Source organism: Pocillopora verrucosa, chromosome 3 (assembly GCF_036669915.1).
Source record: "Pocillopora verrucosa isolate sample1 chromosome 3, ASM3666991v2, whole genome shotgun sequence".
Lineage (NCBI taxonomy): Eukaryota > Metazoa > Cnidaria > Anthozoa > Scleractinia > Pocilloporidae > Pocillopora > Pocillopora verrucosa.
Window position 1 is genome coordinate 5010267 of NC_089314.1, and position 20085 is coordinate 5030351.

Sequence of the window (20085 nt, forward strand, 5' to 3'; positions counted from 1 at the left end):
CCAACTGCGTCACAAGCTTTTTAATCATTACCTTGACGGTACAAATGATCCGCGGGGGGCCCATGTTCTCCATTAGAGGGTAATATTATAAAGCTTTAATTTGTATGGGGGATTAGGCTCCGCTCTGGAACTCCGTAAATAATAAAGCAATTAAACTTTTGCCTTTATATAGTGTTTTTTTGTGTTATTTTTGTTTTCAGGTTGCAATTTCAGGTCATTTCGTCGAGTTTTAGAATTTATTTGCTTTAAAAGTTATCATTAAATGAGATCTATGCAACCGTTTCTAAGGCTGTTATTCGTGAGAATTAAATCGAGTTTTTTTGAAAAACTTGGAACGCAAAATCCATCCTCTAGCAGCTTCCTTCTTTACTTTTGATTAATACAAAAGATTCGATGAAAGCCGGAGAGATTAAAAAGAACACCTCACCTCGTCAACTGACGGAAATTCTGTTATCATAATACTTAATAGCTGCTGAATAGTGGGTGAGTAGTAATTGCTCAGCTGGGAAACAAATCAGCAAGATTTTTAATATTTTATCACGATAAACACAATGTTGGGATGACTCCTATGTGTTATTCATTCGAAGTTTCTGTCATTAATTTATTAATTAATTATAACTTTATCTTATTTCATTCAAGGCAACATGTTCCTCGTGTTTCATTTTATTTCATGGCCAATTTCAAAAATACGCATTTCAGAGATGTCCAATCCATCTGTGTGAAGTGCAAAGCCTAGGATCTAATTAAAATATTCAATTTTAGTTCTTATGCGAATAATATTCTTTGTCTCAATTAAGTGACAGTGGGGTTTTTTAACATGAGAAAGGCCCATTTCATTTCAGGGTCTTCTTTACTGTAGTGAAGAATTCTGAACTTTTGAAGAAAATTCAATTTCAAAAACAATTTTTTCTTGTAAAGAGAAGGAGTAAATAACATACATTCGATAGATCTCATTCGAATAAATAAAGATAACCGTAATAATTATAACCATGATAATCTGATAATTATGATAGTATAAATAATGATAGCAAATTCAACTTTCATGCAGAAATAATAGGTTCTCTCTTGTAACAATAATAATTATAATGATAATCATGGAAATTTAGCACTGTCCACTGTCTCCAGGTCGATTTTAAATTTGGAATATTGGTTCTGATTATGGAGGGAGGAAAACCTGGACCTGGGGAGAGACCCTCTGAGCGAGAATCGAGAAAGAGAACCAACAACAAACCCCACAGGTGACGCCAGTGGCCCGTTTCTCAAAAGTTACGGTAGCTTATCAGGCCCGAAGCCATATTTTGAAATCAAAATTCAAAGATTAGAAAGGCAGGTTCTGGCACCCTAATCAGTTCATTTCCTTTCTTTAGCTTATAGTTTTATTATCATCTTGAAGGAAAACAGAATAGCTTTACGGGAACCTTCGAGAAACATCCCCAAGTTCGGGAATCGAACCGAGGCCACAGCGGTGGGAGGCAAGCTCTCTCCCAGCTCCCACTTGTATTTACATTCTGACGTGATGACGAAGATTTACAATGTAGTTAGCCTTAAAAAGATATAGTTCCACGCCTTCAACTTAGCAATGACTTCAGTTTCTCCGACACATTGAGGAATTTGCGCGGGTTTTCGAAATTCGTCGAAAGACAAGTTCACGTCACACGTCAGCTTTTTTACCCTTCACGGTGGCCAATTTACATTTTAAACTCAGTTGTTAACACTAATTATCAGCTATACTCTCCCACCGACGCAGCATCACAGTTTCTTTACTTACCCTTACTTACCCCTTTATTCACGTCACAACTAGTATTGCAATAGTGAACATTTCTATTCATGACTTCAAAGGGAAATAACGTTAATCTCATTATAAAACTTTTCGTGGTAATAAAAAATACAGCATCAGGATTAACATAATTTAAAATAACAACAATAGTCTCTGTCATGCATCAGATGCAACCAGAAAAGTCACTCAAAGGCATTATTGATGGTGACATCTCCGTCGAGTAAGTAAAAAATGAACAGCTGCTTCGGCTTTGTTAAGTCTCGTCCACAAAGCGAAGCTTTTAAGACGTCTTTCAAGGTTCTTAAGTGGAGAGAATAAAGTGGAACAATTAGAGTACACTCATGAGTTGCTGCTTTAGCGAAAATGCCTTTTAGCATTTTAGCGAAAATGCCTTTTTAGTGTTTTTTTTTTCTTTTGCAGAGAGAGAGAGCATCTCAACACCTCAGTTGCCACCTAAATGTATATACAGTGGCTGCCGTATAACTTGATCATCTTCATTTTTAAAGCCTTAGGTTTTTAAAATATCTTGCTTAAGTTCTGAATCACCTTTCTATAACGTGACTTTAAATTTTAGTTTTCAGTACAAAAAAAATGATATTAACGTATGCTTACCAAAAAGAAGACGTGAGTTATTCATGCCGGTTAGCCTTCAATATTGCGCACGTACGTCTCACGGAATCATTTTACCAAACTGCAATTGATATTCGTTTCACATTACATCACGGAAATGTAAGCGATGAACGTGAGACATAAATATGGTACGTGCAGCGACTCTCGTTATGGATCGTTATGCACGACAGTAAGTTGTATTTGATCTAACAAAAATAACAAAACTTGTCTGCAGCTGGCAATAAGTACCACAATTTAAGCAAAAATAGCTGCTTAGTGGTGCCTAATGATTTTCCTCTTATACGAGGAGAGCAAGTTTCATGCAGCAAATAGTTTGTAGAAACAAAAGAGTGACAAATTGTCTTGATTAGGAGAAGTTAATGGCGTTATTGATCGTAGTAATCTATCAATGCCAGTCAGAGAAGATATTGGTTAAAACCATGTAAGGGGGAAAGGCGGCGTGTCTCTCTTTACCTTCTTAGACGCGCACATCGGGGAATAGTTCTCCGGGTTTTTTTCTCCGCCGGACGTTTTCCCCCTAGTAGAGAGCATAGCATCTCAATTGCAAATGTCACAGAGTTTTGATTCAAATACTAAAAATCTTAACGTAGTAAGACAGCCAGTCCTTTCTTAGGCTAACGAATATCAAATCGATCTTAATCGTGGCTCGAGCCACAATACCCAAATTTCAATCGAATTAACAAAGGTTCAGTAGATCTTCAATTGATCAATGTATTTCCCACGGAGCATCCTTTCGAAGATTCCCCAGGGAAGCCTCCGCTGGGCTCTTGGTGCCTTGCACCCTCACAGAGAATGAGACGAAGGAGTATCATTGCGCATGTCGACAGTACGTGGCAAGCGTGGAGGACGTAAATTTTAAACATACACACTTTCATATCTTTTATATTTACATCTCAAAGGGTGGTGGGGAAACCCGTATTTCAAGATCTGCTTTACTTATGAAAACTGCCAGCCGTTTGCTTCGCTAAAGAAATTTTTTTCTATCTTAGCGGAAACGTAGAACCCTAAGGTGGAGGCTATCTTTGATCAGTCATGATATTAAGGAAAGAGTTGAATAATTTCCGTGCTTGAATTTCAAACACAATGAAACAGAGAAAAAAAATTTTAAAAATACTGAGGAATTTTGAATACCTCAAAAAAATTATGTTTCTCATGTTTTCTTGACAAATTTAGTAATTTCGGAAGAAAATAAAAACGGATGACAAAACAGACTTGTTTTTAATTTTGTTGGGCGAATAGGCGAATAACCTTTAATAATTGATAATGTTACCACTCTGGTCTGCTCTGTATACCCGCTTTTCAAATTAAAATGTAAATTTAACAAGTAGCGTGCTTTTTCCGTGGCGTAAGGGGTGACTTGAGTCGTCAAAACTGAAGTTTATTTGATACCATGACGCCAAACTTGTCAATTTTCTTGCGTGGAGCATGATGTTTCCAAATCAAAGGAAGCTGTCACAGTCATTATGAAACGCATTTATTTCATATTAAAAAAAACTGCCATTTTATTGCTTGCTAGCATTTGGATTTTTTTTTCAACTTTTTCCATAACGTTCTCAAAAATGTCAAGGATACTAAATAATATAATAAATGACGATATGACATAAGCCATCTCGATAACGAATGATGAGTAACCATCTATTGCAATTAACACACGTCAAAGGTACTTACTGACTCATAGTTAAGAATTGCTCAGAAAACATAAAATTTTAAAATTTTAAATTTAACTGAATTCGAGCAATATATCGACAAAATAAAGAAACTTTCTCTTAAAGTACTGATGTTCGAGGATAAAAGCAGTTGTCTGGTGGTCTGTTCAATAAGATCCCCTAGTTATTGTATGGTATAACATTCACGTTTTGAAACGTGACGTAGGATAGCTAAATATTAGAACACGAGAAAGCGAAAAACACGATTTGCATCTTAAATTCACCGCAACTGGTAATGAGTTTTGTCAGATCAATTTAACATTTATGTGTTTCCTGCCATTATTCAATAAAAAAAAATGGCATCGTTTTCCTGCGATTGCCATGGCAATGTCTAAATGTTATTGTTGCGAGCGTAGACAACGCGAATGAACAATGAGGTGATTCATATTCGAAACCTCCACTTTTTTTTAAGCTGGTTTTAATGGTCACAGTCCGAGTAATAGCGAGACGCCGGGTTATCTTGATTAAGAGAAATAAGTTACCCTCGGCATGCTTTCAATTGAAATACAAATACATGGCGCCATCTTATGTGGAGAAAATGCACACACCCTTTGTTAGTCTGTAGAATTTTGGCTTAACGAGCCAAAATAGTCCGCTTGAAAATTACAAGAAGAACATAAATTATGCAAAGGTTTTTCTCTTTTCTATTGTAGCTGAGGATTCATTTAACCTTCTGGAAATTCTTCACCGTATAATTGAGCAGCAGTCTTTCTTCCTTCATCTAGACTTGAAAACATACAAAGAATACTTCGTGTACCTGATATCAGTTGAGTTCAAAAGTTATCGAGTATTCATTAGTGAGAACACGAAAAACGCGTGGCAAATTTATTTTTTTGGGTTATTCTTCGATTGACGTACAGTTGTGCCTTCACTGACAGTATGCTTGAATCGGTTAAATCTGTTACGACCGTTAAAAATATCATGGTTAAAAATAAAGATCCGTGTAGAGTTTCATTAGATAAAATTGACAGTTCTTCTCTTTTCCGCAACACACTGAACTTTTCGCGTTTAACATCATGGAGCTGAGGCTACGTGACGAAAAACGTCAAATTTTTTAACCTAAAGCAACAAAAACTGGGGCTCGGACAATTTTCTTATGAGTTTGGGGCTGTGTGTTGACTTTGATAAGCGAGTGAGCTCAGAGCTAGGGGGAAAAACGCTATACCGGAAAAGCTCTATTGTCAATGCAATATTCACAACAAAATAAAGATGACGTCACACCAGCTTTCATTTTGTGACAGCACGAGAGGAAAATTTTATCTCTTAAATGCGTGCCGGGAATTTTTGAGTAAATTTCCTTCCCGCGTATGTTCTGGAAAGGAAAACCGAAAAAACAACAACAAAAAATGGTTTATAGATGTTAGTCCATACTGCAGCTCACAGGAGGGCTTTTCAATGAACGGTTTTCTATCCACTAACTTTCAATAATTAGTGATCCAACTTTAATGAAGGCTTGCCGCTGTAGTGGATTTCAACTGCGCATGCTCTTAGAACAGGTGTTGAAGGTAGTAACGTCTTCGGTGCAAGCCATATTGTCAAGCCTACCAACCAAACAGCGAGTAATCTAGCGGCGGCGAAACATATTGTTATAACGTGTTTTTCTTGCCTTCGCGACGCTCGGCCATGCTCCTAGCGGACTCCGAGGACTTTCCGACGATGTGAAATCGCACTAAAGTTTGTATGCTTTCCTCCACTTCTTTTCCCTATGTTACTCCGGCTTAATTATGGCATTAAGTCAAAATACAAAGAAGCTGATTATACGGATTGTGTTATTTCTCGTCTACCTTCTCGTTGGAGCTGCAATTTTTCAAGCGATCGAACTTCGCAACGAGAAGAAAGAACGAGCGAATTTTCCGTTCGAGGACATCAAGACAAAGTTTCTCACCAAGCACAACATTACCGAGAGTGAAATGAACGAGTTCCTTAGGAAACTAAAGAAAGCTATAGAGCTGGGTTTCGATTTGCAGACGGGAGAATTTCCTAAGGAAGGACAGTGGCATTTTATGAATGCATTTGTCTTCGCTGGGAATGTAGTTACTACTATAGGTAAGTAAATCTTTAAAAGCTGTTAACTAAAGGCGATTGAAGTAACAATAGAGTAGATTTTGCGCGGAGCGCGGCGTAATTCTTCGCTGGCTTGAAATCCGCGCAATACGACTTACGCATTATGAGCCCTAGCAACAGCTAACAGCGCGCGTGAAATGATAGCTCTATAAGAGCGACTTAGAGCATTAGCAAGCCAAAATCGCTATTTATCTTTGCGCCTCTGTTGCAGGTAGCTCTTAGATCGATGATGTGTTATGTTTAGAGCACGATTCGTACTTGTTTTCGACAGAGTTTCGCATGAATTCAAAGAAGTCGTAGTGATGCTTAGACATTACAGATTCGGTCAATTTTGGCTTCGTCTCATCAGAGGCAGCTGTGTCCAATGATTGTTTAATATTTAAATTTTTCAAGGCTTTAAATGTGCCGAGGAAAACGCAGCCAGCAGCACTCGAAGAAATTTATAACATTGAAGAATAATCAGCCAAATAAGAGAGGAAACTCAATCTTCCACGTCGAGAACGAATATTTGGTCTTATTCATCCCTGAAAATGTAATAACAATATGCTTAAATTGGCTGCCCAAGCATAAACCTCTTAGAATTTTTACAGCAGGGATTTATTGGCTGCTTTATCTGCTTGTTCCATTTCATCGTGTAGTACGAGGAAATAAACAATCCTTAAAAATGATGCTACGATGTAGAACACTCTTTCATAATTATGTGTCTATCAGAACTTTGTTTTTGGTTCTGTCATTTCTCTTCGATTAATTGTGTATGTAGGTAATATTATAAGGTATTACGCAAGCCAATTTTATCGGAAGTATTACAAAAGCATTTGTAAAGACGCGAAAGGGTATAGAAATGTCCCTACTATTTAAACCTCAAACATTTACATTTACTAGACAACGGCTAAAGCCGCTCATGATTTATGCTTCTAAATTAACAATCCTCATGTCATTTTAAGGAACGAAGATGATCACTTTATCGAGCTAACACAGTCTGTTTTCGATATCTTTGTTTTCATTCAACCCGCCTCGCAGATTCTAGCCGCAAAACGCACTGCGGTCATTTGCCGCAACAAAGCACTCAAATGCTTTAGATAAACAACATATGTGGAGGTTAAGTATTGCTTAGCTCGAATGCTAATGTGTTGTAATCAACTAGAGCAATTTTTAGGCGTCTAGTTTTAAGATCCTGGGCCTGGATATTAAGTGAAACTGGCAGTAGAACTGGCGGGAAAAACAAATTTCCAAACTTCAACCGTGGTTTTTGAGTGAACTCTCGATAATTATAATCACAACTTTGACGCGTTGATAGCCCGAACAAATTAATAACAACTTCGTTGGATTTAAAATGGATCTGTATTTAACTTATATGTCGCTCTCACACAAATATTTGTTGGGGCTTAACGTAGTTTAGGCACTGACAGTTGCCCAGGCGCACGAAAAAGGAACACGAGACGTTGGGATGTTAGTGAGAGCACTAAATTTTGCGAGGTTTTTTTTGGCGCAAAACACGAAGAGAAGGTAGCAAATCATACAAGTGACTTTATATTTATCTCTGCTACTATGATCCTTGGTGTTATTATAATCATTAGTATAGCTATTATTACACTTAAGGTTTATATGTTTTTGAAAATAAACTTGCATGGTTGAGTTGTGCATCTTTTTCCGGCTAAGGGTTTGTACTGTATTTTTTCTCTTCATCAGGTTACGGTCATCTAGTTCCAACTTCGTCTTTGGGTCGTTGGTTTTGTATCTTCTACGCATTAGTTGGAATTCCCTTAACAGGTCTGACTCTTCGTTCCGTGGGTAACCGGATTTCTGAGGAAATTTCTTCGATTATAAAAGGTTTCGAAAGAAAGGTTTACAACAGAGAATCAGATAAACTGGAAATCAAGACTGCCATTATAGCTTTTATTTTGCTACTGGTGATAATAATAATCCCAGCTTTTGGATTTCACGAATTAGAAGGATGGTCCTATGAGAATTCGGTTTATTTTTGTTTCGTTACCTTATCGACCATTGGATTTGGTGATTTTGTAACAGGGAATCGTACCGGTTTAAAAGATGACGAGGCAACCAACGTTGTTTTGGAGTTTCTGAATCTCATCTATATGGTTGTAGGACTGGCAGTTATGTCTGGTGTCATTGTTTCAATAAGTGGAGTTATCGAAGAAAAAACTAAACTTATAGCTATGCCAGATCCTTTTGAAACATTAAGAGTTGGAAATTTGAATTCAAAAGCTTTAAGGAAACTTGGAATGGGACCAGCAGGCCCCGGTGACGGTGTCAGGCCTAAAATAGACAGAATCCCTCCGAAAATAAACTCACAGTCAGTAATGCGAGCAGGGATACCTGAGAGTGGTGGATCAGTTCTAGATCGCAGTCGATCTGCCGACAATATGGACTTTCAAGGCCCGACGCCAATTCTACATTTAACTAAAAATACTGAACAAACTGGGGAAATTTCAAAAAACGAAGGATCTCTCGAAAACTGCACTAGACCTAAATTGTTATTTAATAATAAAGTTGTTCCAGTCGAATCTGCGGGAGCGTTGACTGAGCAAGGTCCGAGAAAGGATTCTACATTGTCATTCGAAAACAGAAGCGACAGTCACGACGAAATTGAGAGGGAAGTCGCTCCTGATGAAGGAAATTCGAGAAGAAATACTTTAACAGAAAAAAGAGGAAGCAGAAATGAACTAGTAAGTATTCTAGTTTGTGAATAATTTTATCGCTTCAAAGACAAAAATCAAATCAGAATTCAAAATTTATAAAAATTGACTACTAGATACCTTGTTTAACTTAGTTCTGTTCTGCCCTGTTTCTTTTTTTTTCTTTTCTGTTTTTATTTTGGTTTTCATTGAGGTTGAGATGACCGAAAGAACGAGAGATGCGAACCATTTATAAACCCACGGTTTTAGTTTGATCGATGGGTTTTAATGACTTTCTGTAGCTTCCACGGTTTTCCTTTGTTCATGCTGACTGATGTTTAAGTAAATGTGAAGCATAGAACTAGATTCGACTGTAAACCAGGGTTACAGTTAAATTGCTTTTAAATCTTAATTTTGAGACTTATTCCTTTTTTTTTCCCTAAGAATCCATCAAAAATAAAAACCCGGAAGATTTGTCGCAGTCGCAATGAAACGAACTTCAATTCCTGTTTGACTTTAAAAGGATGTGAGATATACGAGTTAAAAAAAAACAAAGACGCCTTAGAATAATATATAGCGATGCCACTTTTTCAATAGAAGCACCTGTAATTTAGCTTGTTTTTATGTTCGCAGTGCGCCGAAATTAAAATAAGATCGATCTACATTAATATTCAATGCAGCGCCTTACAGTTTGACACAAGAATATGTTTCTTTTGTTGAGGTTTCAAAAGAATTTTCCCGCCTTTGCAGCACCTAAGTTTGTTTCTCATACAAAAATATCAAAAGTCATTTACAAATGGTAATTTTTTGCGAATTTAAAGCTACTGTTGTGAGATCATCTTTCTATGGCGAACATTTGTCGAACAGCCGTAAACAGAACTATAGTTGCTTTGGATTAAAAAAAAAAAAAAAAAAAGCACAAGCTGGATTTGTGTTCATTATTTTATTCTGTTTATGCCCTCCAAAAATTTCATTTGCGAAAGTTGGCACTATGATAACTCACAGCGAGAGAGAAATACGATTCTTTTTTTAGACTAAAACACGTTGCTAAAAACACGTTGCTTAGACCCGAAATGCGGTCTAAAGTATTCCTTACCTACGCTTGGTTGTTTCAGTTGCCGTGACGTGTTCTTTTGACAGCTGTAGTCGTTTAAAAGAACTGTCTTGTCAATTTCTAATGATATTTGCCGTCTATACGCCCCTGCCTTGAACTAATATTTTACTCTTTCTTTTGAAATATAGGTATAAATTTGTAAAACTCTCGACTAAATTTTTCATCGCTTTAAATGGACGATACCATACCTTAAGACGATGGCAGAATTTAGATAGTTTGACTCGGCTGCCTGAAAACTCAATCGTGGTAATATTACCGAGTGAGGTTAAGTATTGGTCAGCATGCGTGATGTACCAGATTCTCGTTTTGAAATGATTTTAAAGCTTTATTTTCCTGTGATTTTTTAGGGTAAGCTTGGTGATTATTTGCGTCAGAAGAAGGAATTGGGGTGTGTTGTAAATAAACGTGTTAGCACATCATTACGCTGTATAACTCAGCGGTTTTTTTGGCAATTTGACGCGCTAAATTTCGTCGAGAGTTAGTAATTTATGAAATTCTTAATACTGCTGAACAAACCCAAAATGCGCTGATGACTTTCAAGTTTGGCACCTTAATTGTCTTTGGAAAGCAAACACACAGTCGTAAAACTGAAGGTGTTAAACTTGAGTGAAATTTTAAAGCTCTGCCTACGAATAAAATTCATACCGCTTTTTCAGTTCACACCAAGTTTTCGTGGCATCTTCGTAAGAATTTTTGGATTTGTTATTTTTTCGCAACATTTTTTCTTGGCATATTTATATCACTTGTAATTTCACAAGGAAAAATACATTATTAAAATTTTAAATTTAAACCAGTTTTAAAATTTTTGGACAATGTTCACAAAAGTTTTCCTTTATCGCAAATTAGCATTAGTATCATTCTATTGGCTTGTCTCCATGCGAAGTTCCTGCTGGTTTCTGAAATCTGCCAACCATTGAAAAAAACAATTGTATTGCCAACTATTGTCCTGCAAATGACAAAACATTAAAAAAATAAGAATTGGTGAACAGTTCCAGCAGAGATTCTCAAAAGAAGGATATGGAAAAAAAGGGGGAGACGACACGGTTGTTATTGGCGTTCAAATATCTCAATAACGATTTTTTTAGTTCTATGGAAGCTGCAAGGGCCATTTCCAAGGAATCTTTCTCTTTAATGCGACTTAGGAAAGAAAAGTTCACCTTGCGATATACAGCACATTCTCAGTGCCATTTCAAAAGCTAGAAAGGAAATCGAACTATGAAATTAGTTTTTCTGACCCAAACCGCCATTTTTAGACGCATTTTGCAACAAAGAATGACATATTCAAACAATAACCACATTCGGTTTGCCTGCCTAACACAAGTAATCAACAGTTAAGATCTCCCGCCTCGAATTTGACTGCTGGGTGCAAATTAATATAAAAGTCCTGAAATGTGTCAGATACATCTTATTTTGAGGTCGGACTTGTTAGGATGTTTATATGTTCGGTCGGATAAGTTCCAGTCAAAACATTTTTCTTCTGCAGTGCGATCTAATTCGTTTAAAGAAAAAAAATGAAGACGAAAACTGCCTTCTTTTCATTTTCCCGCAAGTTTGCCAGCCTCGACCACTTTTCCAACCAAAGTTTTCCTATTTTGTTTACTGCAGTGAATTGAACGTGGATCTAAATTTCCGTTTCGAATGTCCCACGCCTGTGAAAATAGAAATAAATTCTGGTATCGATTCCTTTCAATATTAAACTGCGTCTTTTATTTCACATAGGTTGTGCGAGCCTAAAGAAAAAATAAGACGAGAACTGCCTCTTGATATTTTGAGGTCGGACTTGTTATGATGTTTAGATGTTCGGTCGAATAAGTTCCAGTCAAAACACTTTTCTTCTGCGGTGCGATCTAATTCGTTTAAAGAAAAAAAATGAAGACGAAAACTGCCTTCTTTTTATTTTCTCGCAAGTTTGTCAGCCTCGACTACTCTGCCAACCAAAGTTTTCTTATTTTGCGCACTGCAGTGAATTGAACGTGGCTTTACAGTTCCTTTTCGAATGTCTCATGCCTGTGGAAACAGAAAAAATTCTGATTTCGATTCCTTCCAATATTAAACGGCGTTTTTATTTCACATAGGTTGTGCAAGTGCAAATGACACCCAATCCAAGTCCACGATCGTCCCCAGCCCCCTCACCAGTCCCGGTGGAGCAAGAGGAACATTCTCATGTCCGAGAGGAGCCTACTTTAGAGATAAATGAAAAAAATTTTTCATCTACTCCTAAAGGCAAGCCTATTAACGGCAACCACTTGATAAACAATGATCTTCCTCCTGTAGAAGTCTTGGAAAAAAACGCGTCGATGTTGAATGGATTTGCTAACCATGCAGCAGAAAGGACTATTACTTGTTCAGAAAACGAAAAGCTTGAAATGAAGCAGCCTGCGCCTATAAATAGGTAGCAAGGAAGGAAATGTGCAAGGATAAAACAAGCAAATCATCTGCAGATAAAGTCGGCGATATGATCACATGGGTGTCTAACACCCAGAACAGATCAGGCAATCGGAATCAGAGGAGCAAATCACGTGCCGGACACATGAGTGCAACTCAACCCAGTCCCTCCTGCCAGAAGGGCGCAGCCATTCAACCTCAACAGTTTGCTTCCGAGCGTCGACCCTGCAAATATAAACTGCAGCAGTCAAACTGGCGTTTTACTATCGCAGAGCAGATATAAGTCATCATCACCGCGCAGCATGAAGAAATATGCAGCCCTCTGAAGAGCCCCCTCAGGAAAATTCCCTAGAAAATGAACAAAAAGTAAATGATAGAGAGCATAGGTGTTGATAGACCAGAGTTTTAAACAAGAAAAATTTGTCCGAGGACTCGTTTTAGAGCTTTCTCAAGTTTTAAGCTAAGACTTACAACAAGGAAGAAATCTCCCAGAAGACAATTTTGCAGATATTTTTCTTTTCCATCCCTTCACATTCTGAGAAGGAAATGCAATCATTTTGTTCGGTTGACCCATTTTTAAACTAGATTGTACTGCATTGATAATGCTCACGATGCATCGAACAGTCAAGTCGGTGTTTTGAGGCACGAGGAACAGCATTAATCAAAGCTGACTTTCTCTTGCTCTATGCAGCAGTCTAAAAATTGGGTGACTCGAAACGAGCATAAGTCGCCGCCGATCAAAGACAGATCCTGACACAGTTTCACGCACGAACATTAAGAAAATTTTTGCGTCACGTTTTCTTTGAACAGTATTTCTTTCGTCACGTGAGGGAAAACTTCAAATATCACCTTACCTTGCCCTTCTGAAAAATTTACGCGTCGTGCGTTAATTTTGGGCTCAATCATAACCATTACAATTTCCTCAAATGTGATTGTTGCATTAACTGCTTCCATTTTCACTAATCATTATGTACAGTTGTAATCGGACAGTGTAATCAGACGGTTGGCTGTAAACGGACACCTGTAATCGGACAGTTGAAGCAGCCAAACATACTGAGTCCATTCAACTAAATCCACCAATCACAGAATTGATCACAATAACCATAGCAACAACCACTGATCCTTAAAAAAAAAAAAAACAGGAATTTTCAAAAGGGAGAAATTTTTACTTTAGACATTGTGTCTACCGGAGAATGTCGTCCTAAATGTATTTATTTATTTCGGAAATTGTAACAGTTATGATTAATTGGTAACAGGACTTTGTGTCGTCCAATTCGGTCTGTAATCATACTCGTGGTTAACAAATCAGGCTTCCGCTTCGCGGTCGTCCCATTTTGTTAATCACTGGTATGATTACAGACCGAATTGGACTCTACTTGTTCCTATTACCATCATTAATCAAACTCCACGTGAAAACCCTTTGCCACCTTCACCAAAGGCTCGGATCGGTTGACTGAATGTCATGCTCTTAATGTGCGCTTTCTGAAAGAAGGCCGAGAGCATTGTATTCTAAGATCAAGAAACGCTCTTTTCTACTCGATAATTAGCAAATCCTGCAGTCTTTAGCACAGATTTCGATTTTGTCAATCAATGAAATACCCAGTAAGGTTTTTTAAGGTTATTTTTATCGGTTATTTATTATTACCAAAAAACATGCACCTCAGCGTTTTACGAAATGACTTGCGACACCCAAAAAACAATTTGTAATAGATTTTGTTGCAATTAGAATGTTAATATTATTTGTAAATATATAGTAACCAAATCGAAAGAGTTCTGAAGAATATTAATTAAATATGAAATTACTAAAAAAAAGAATAGTCTTATTTATGAAAATACGGAAAAACAAATCTCAATTACTTGATTATGACCTGAAAGTAATTGATTATTCAGCTGTAAGTAAAAAAGGGAGATACTTTCGTAAATAAAATCCAACCAATCGTATGTTGCCTTCTTTTTCGCGCGGGGCATGCGCATACTGCACGCTGAACCAAGATAGAGAAGGAAGGAACTCTGTATAGTAATCTCGTACCCAGATCCTACCGTGTTACTGTAACTGGCTTGACCATGGAATGAGTGGGTACGAGACTAGCTGTCTAGGTACATGCCGTCCTAAGGAAGAGCCGTTTTGGCTCAAAATTGGGTACAGATTTTGATCACTGGTTTTCAACGGAACCGCAAGAACGTAGAAACGTTACGTTTTTGTCTTTTCAACTCCAAATGATTCATGTAGGAGGAGAAATAACCAAAATATGTCATTCGAGCTAAATTTTCGGGTGAATTTGACTTATCCTTAATTATTTCAGTTCTCGTTCCTATTTTGAAGTTGGCCATAAATGTTGGATTAGAGGAGGATGTCATCAAAAAATGTTTGGTCGCAGAAGAAAATGCAACAGATCATCAAAAAGCGTGGCTTGCTAGTTTCTGGATATGGATCTACTTAAGACTTGCCTCTTAGTTTAAACAAAATCAAGTTGATTCTAAGGCTGGTACCTGGAGCTGGATGGCGACCTTTTCTGTAAAATAAATTTTAACCAATAGGGCTATACATCAACACAAAAATATTGAGCCACTCCTTCTAAAAACAGCTTTGCTGACTAAAATCGAGAGAATATAAACTGCGCTAAAATCCGTCATGAGTAAAACCCGGCTACATGTATACACCAAGCAAACTGATTCTCCTCTCTCCCCAGTTCGAGGATGTAAATTGGTCCGCTAGCACCTTCGATGAGAGGGTAGGGATGCTAGTTGTTGCGAAATCACCGACATGGAATCAAGTATCCTGCGATGTAAAATATTTCAATAAGTTTTAATCTGGTTGTAGCTTTCTTCGCGACCACCTCTATAATAGGTGAAGAGAGTACAAGGTACTTCATCCCCTCTTGAATAAGGATGAATAAGCACCCGAATAAGCACCTGTTCAGCTTCGCGACGATAGCGGCAATCGCAGGCAACAATGATAAACAACTTCCCAAAAGCTTTGAATCCCTCAAGTTGAAAGCTGCGCTTCAGTCAGCTGAAAAGAGGCTGTTGTGGATTGGTAACGCAGCATTTTGCGTTATAAATCGAGGGGGTGTGCCTCTTCGCGAGTCGGGGGGCTGTGAGCGAAGGGCAAAAAAGGGGATAGGAGTAGGTGCTCATTCCAAGGGATACGCTTTTTCTCAAATTTGACTTCAAATGTGCGTTTGCTGCTTTGAAATGAGGCTTAGACCGTCTACAAGATGCTCCAAATTCTTAAAAGGGATTCTCTGAAAGTTACTTGAAAGGTGTGCTAAACGGTATAAAAGTTGCCCAGCAATTTTCTGTAATGGCTTGCTAAAATTATTTAAACTTCCCGTTGTTCTTAAGTATTACCCAGCCAAACAACAAATTCTATGACTGATTAATTTTTATACGAAAAGTGTTGATCATCTTCTCTATACCCCTGGTACGTACCTATCATACCATTTAACCGGAAATCTGCTTAGTTTTCTTTCGTCCTCTCGTCCTCTCGTCTTCTCGTAAAACTTGGTCACCTGATCAACGAGACTTCCGCTGATTAACATGCAAATTTATGGATATGGATGCGACCTTTTCAAAACTTCAACTCCACAGCAGACAATTAAGCAAAACTTGAAACGAAAAGTAGTCTGAAAGGAGCTTTTAGTCGTTGGTTTTCTGTTACACGATATAGGTGAGTTATCTTTTTCTCTCTTCGTTAAACAGGCACGGAAAACGTTTCGCCACATCGACGATTCTTTTGGTATGGAGGAAATGTTTTGTGGCTGTCTTTAATTTCTAGGAATAATTTCTGTGTGGAGGCCATTTCATCTATTACATTAATGTGGGCTGCTAATATTACTTATATCTCCGTAAAAATTGATCAAATTGGGAAGTTTTTATGGACAAGTTGGAGCTTTAGTGCTTTTCGTGACTAAAATAATCGATCAAATGTTCTTACCATTCGTTTATTCTAGCCAATTTTGCTTACTCTGATATTTATGTTTTATATTTATACCAGACTTGTGAAATAGAGAGGTCGTGAACAGATGTATAGTGTCTTTCCTTAACCGGCTTAGACGAAAAACCGGCAGAAAATCTATTTGTAATCTTGTGTCTTCAAAGATCGAGAGGGATTCTGCGTGAATCAAACGACTTGCTCGGATGAACACAGTGTATTTGGCGTATGCTGTGCTTTTCTTCTGTATGAGAGGAAGCCGCCAGAATTTCAAAATTGAACATCGCATCAAGAGTTTTTTCCTTGCTTGATTTGGCTCAGTATTCTACTGTGTACTACTGTGATACGCGAGAATTAAGTGTGCTGTTGATTTTATCTTCTGCTTAGAAGACATCTGTTGGAGGAAACAGCGACTGTTCAAGTGAACCTAAACGAGTTCGACAAAGAAAAATCTGGACTGAATTCAAGTAACCAGGATTTTTGACTGCCCATTACATTTGGTGTGATTAAACTGGAGACAAGAGGCTGGTATAATCCACAACGACAACGCTTGATCTAATCTGGGCTATTTACACACCGCCATTTTGTTAGCCGCGAAATGTAAATACGCTAACTTGTTATGTACGAGTTGTGCAGACGGATAGTGAATTATAGTCTTTCATTTCCTCGTTGGAATGCAAGAATTTTCGTGCATTGAATTCAAAGCTCCTATAATCACGTATGGCTTCGTTCTGCGAGGAAGCAATTCTTAAGCTGACTGTTTTTCCAAGAAGAGATTTAATACCAACCGGTTGAACAACATTTTTCATTTCGTCGACATATTTGAAGCAAGATGACCACGGCTTTTGGTGAAAGTAACTTGAACAATAATTTACAGTTTATAAACTGCCTTCAAAAGCCCCTAGAACAGCGAACACAAGCGGTAAGTAAGACAAAACTGTTTGTTTTAGATCTTGTGCAATATGATCCGTGAAACTTTGCAAATCACGTTGATCTGAATAGTTGTCAATTTCACAACGTGAATAGTGTTTTGTAATTTTCCATTTTAAGACGACAAAAATACTTCGAGTCGGTATTTGATTTTAAAAAGCGTAGACAATGAATCATAGATTTTAGGCTTGTCATTTTGCATTGTATATACGTTAAAATTATTCTCAGATACACTCGGAATGACGCTGAACCGAACTAAATGAAATTCGTTAATTCGTTTTCAAGTGTGTTTTGAGGAATAAATAAAGCTTGATATAGAAGTTTTAATCTTACATTCGATTCTGCATTGCATTTAAAAAACCCGTATTTCTTTGTCTGGATTTATACCTGCAAGCAGAAAACGTAAGCCGGTTCCTCAACTGTAGATGTTGAAATGTTTTTCATGTGTTGCTTAATTGTGTGGTCAATCGTGTATGGTATGCACTGATCACATTTAACCATAGATTCATTAGGCTCGTTGCCAGTCTAATTTTTATATCATTTATGTTTTTGTTCTATTAATGGTTAAGTAGATTTGCTAAGAATTAAGACAAAGCTTTCTTTAGGATGCAATTAGTTGTCCAATGTTTCTGTGTTATTACTGCAAGTGTCAAACATTTCCCTTGAAGTAGCTTTACTTTGCTTGATATCTAATACTTAAGAATCTTTCACTGAAATATTTATGTCACAAGCTTACCTTGTGCTTAATTAATTAAGCAAGTGTGATGATTTGGTTTCATAAAATTCACAGACCTAAATTTAATGATGCTACAGGTTAAGCACCATGCACATTATGTGCTTCAGATATCAAGATTGAAAACTTTTGCCATTAGAGTACATCACACCTGCTTTCTTGTGTGTGGTTTTACATGTCCAGCACAATTTTTTGTTATCTATTGTCTTGATGATCATTGAAATGACATTATAAATGTTAAAAATGATACTGAGGGACAAGGTGTAGCTCAGAATACAAACAGTAAAAGATTGCAATTTAATTACAATAGTGACACTCAAACATGCATTTCTATCCAAAATTGTGGGTAACCATGAAGGATTTTGAGAGGATAAAAGGTCCTCAACATACACACACACACTTAAAAAAAACAATAGCAAAACAATTATGAGTAAGAATTGCCAAAAACACAATGCAGTTTTTATTACCTTTGATTCTGTTGCAGATAGTTTCCCCTTGATTATAGTTGGGTACTTTTTCCATTAAAGATTGTGTAGCTCTACACATTGAAGATTTTAAGGTTTTTTCTGTTTACAAGTACTCTTCAGCCCAGTCTCAGCCCACAAAATTAAGACTGGACAAATCATACATGTACTTGCAAAAGTCTGCTAATAAAAACTTTAGGTGTTTTTGCTGCATGATATGATGCCACAATAATGGCTCTTGATATATGACTTCATGAGAAATTCTTCAGTTTCTCTTAAGTGGTGCTTTGATCCAAAGTGATCTTCACTTTAAATAAAATAGAAATATGTATGTCAGGAGGGGGGGTGGGATAGGGATTGAGTGTAAGATTGTATTTGTTTACATGAATCTCTCTTTTATTTACACTGTTCAATTGAAACTGGTTTAAATGGAGTCTTTTAGTACAAATTTAACATTAATTTGATATTTTAAGATTTATGTATGTAATATGACTTTATATTAATTATTATAAGTGGTTGATTTAAATAATAATGTTTATTATATGGCAAGGTGGTTTTGAGGTAAATATGAGTGTTGTAATTGGTTCTTACCTGGTATGTATTTTATTAGATGGTTGGTCCAAACTGTTAGGACCTCAGTGCAGCCCTTGTGCTCAGTTAGTTTGAAGTATTAGTGATTCATGTGATTTCCCTTTTCTGTCCTAAGGATGTGGAGACAATTTTTTGTTATTTGTGGGGGATGCAGGCAGTGGCTGGTCTGACAGAGTCAGCTGTAAGGTCAGTACTATGAGAGGATAAATAACACACTTTTTCAGCTTTGGCTACCCAGCAATAACTTTAAACCTTTTTGCCTTGTTGAATTTTAAAAGGCTTAGTGTAATTTGCAAAATGAATTGAAATGAAATGAAATGAAATGAAATGAAAATCTGTAATTTGCAAAAATGGAAATATACTGATGATTTGCAAAATAGAAATTGCAAATTACAGATTTCTATTTTACATGTGACAAGCATATTTCCATTTTGCAAATTACAGATTTCTAGAAATCTGTAATTTGCAAAATGGAAATATACAAGTTCTTATCTTGATCTGACACAAAATTCTAGAAATCTGTAATTTGTGAAATGGAAATACCAGTATACAAATGATTTGCAAAATCTACCTGGTGAACTTTGCGAAATCTCTTCTACATTCATGAATATCTAAATGGGAAATCAACTAGAAATCTGTTGAGTGTAACAATTCTTGATACTCATACTCATATAGTTCCTTTGGTACTGACAAGAAGAATTTGTTTATCAATCAAAGCATTTTAGGTTGGCAATCATTTGCCTTATTCTCAAGATCTTAATGACTGATTCAGCAGTATTACTGTAAGGAGAAATTACATGCTGGTCACTCAAAGGGTTTAAAGGGTTAAAAACAAGGACTTACCCCTTCAATCCCAAGAAGTGATTAACACCTAACTTCCCCCTATGATAACTATACATTATCCAGAAAACAGATAATGAGAATACACAGAACAAGTTGTTATCTTGATCTAATACAAAATTCTCATCACCAATTAACAAGGAAATGTGTGGCAGCTAGAGGGGAGAATTAACAATCAGATCTTGATAACTAAGGGTTTAGTGTAATATGAAAGAGAAAGATCTCCAGGGACCATAGATTCATTATTTGTCAGTTACCATACTACTTTCCTAATATAATGC

At 36.9% G+C, this 20085-nt stretch overlaps 2 protein-coding genes across 6 annotated transcripts in view; both read left to right on the forward strand.

The window, feature by feature from the left end:
• The first annotated feature begins 5645 nt into the window (after window positions 1–5645).
• Window positions 5646–13474, forward strand: LOC131796540 (potassium channel subfamily K member 3). The gene is made up of 3 exons (XM_059114136.2): window positions 5646–6159; window positions 7867–8864; window positions 12003–13474. The coding sequence occupies exons 1-3, from the start codon at window positions 5838–5840 to the stop codon at window positions 12321–12323; spliced, it is 1641 nt and encodes a 546-aa protein (XP_058970119.2). The 5' UTR covers window positions 5646–5837; the 3' UTR covers window positions 12324–13474.
• A 2373-nt stretch (window positions 13475–15847) lies between these two features.
• Window positions 15848–20085, forward strand: part of LOC131796507 (rap guanine nucleotide exchange factor 6) — a 32653-nt gene continuing 28415 nt past the window's right edge. For 4 of the 5 annotated variants that reach the window (XM_059114098.2, XM_059114102.2, XM_059114101.2 and 1 more), the window contains exons 1-3: window positions 15848–15982; window positions 16310–17168; window positions 19080–19150. In XM_059114098.2, coding sequence (XP_058970081.1) covers window positions 17079–17168; window positions 19080–19150 — 161 coding nt within the window. In that variant the 5' untranslated portion in view covers window positions 15848–15982; window positions 16310–17078. The remainder of the gene's footprint in view (window positions 15983–16309; window positions 17169–19079; window positions 19151–20085) is intronic. The other variant, XM_059114100.2, reaches the window with a different exon arrangement.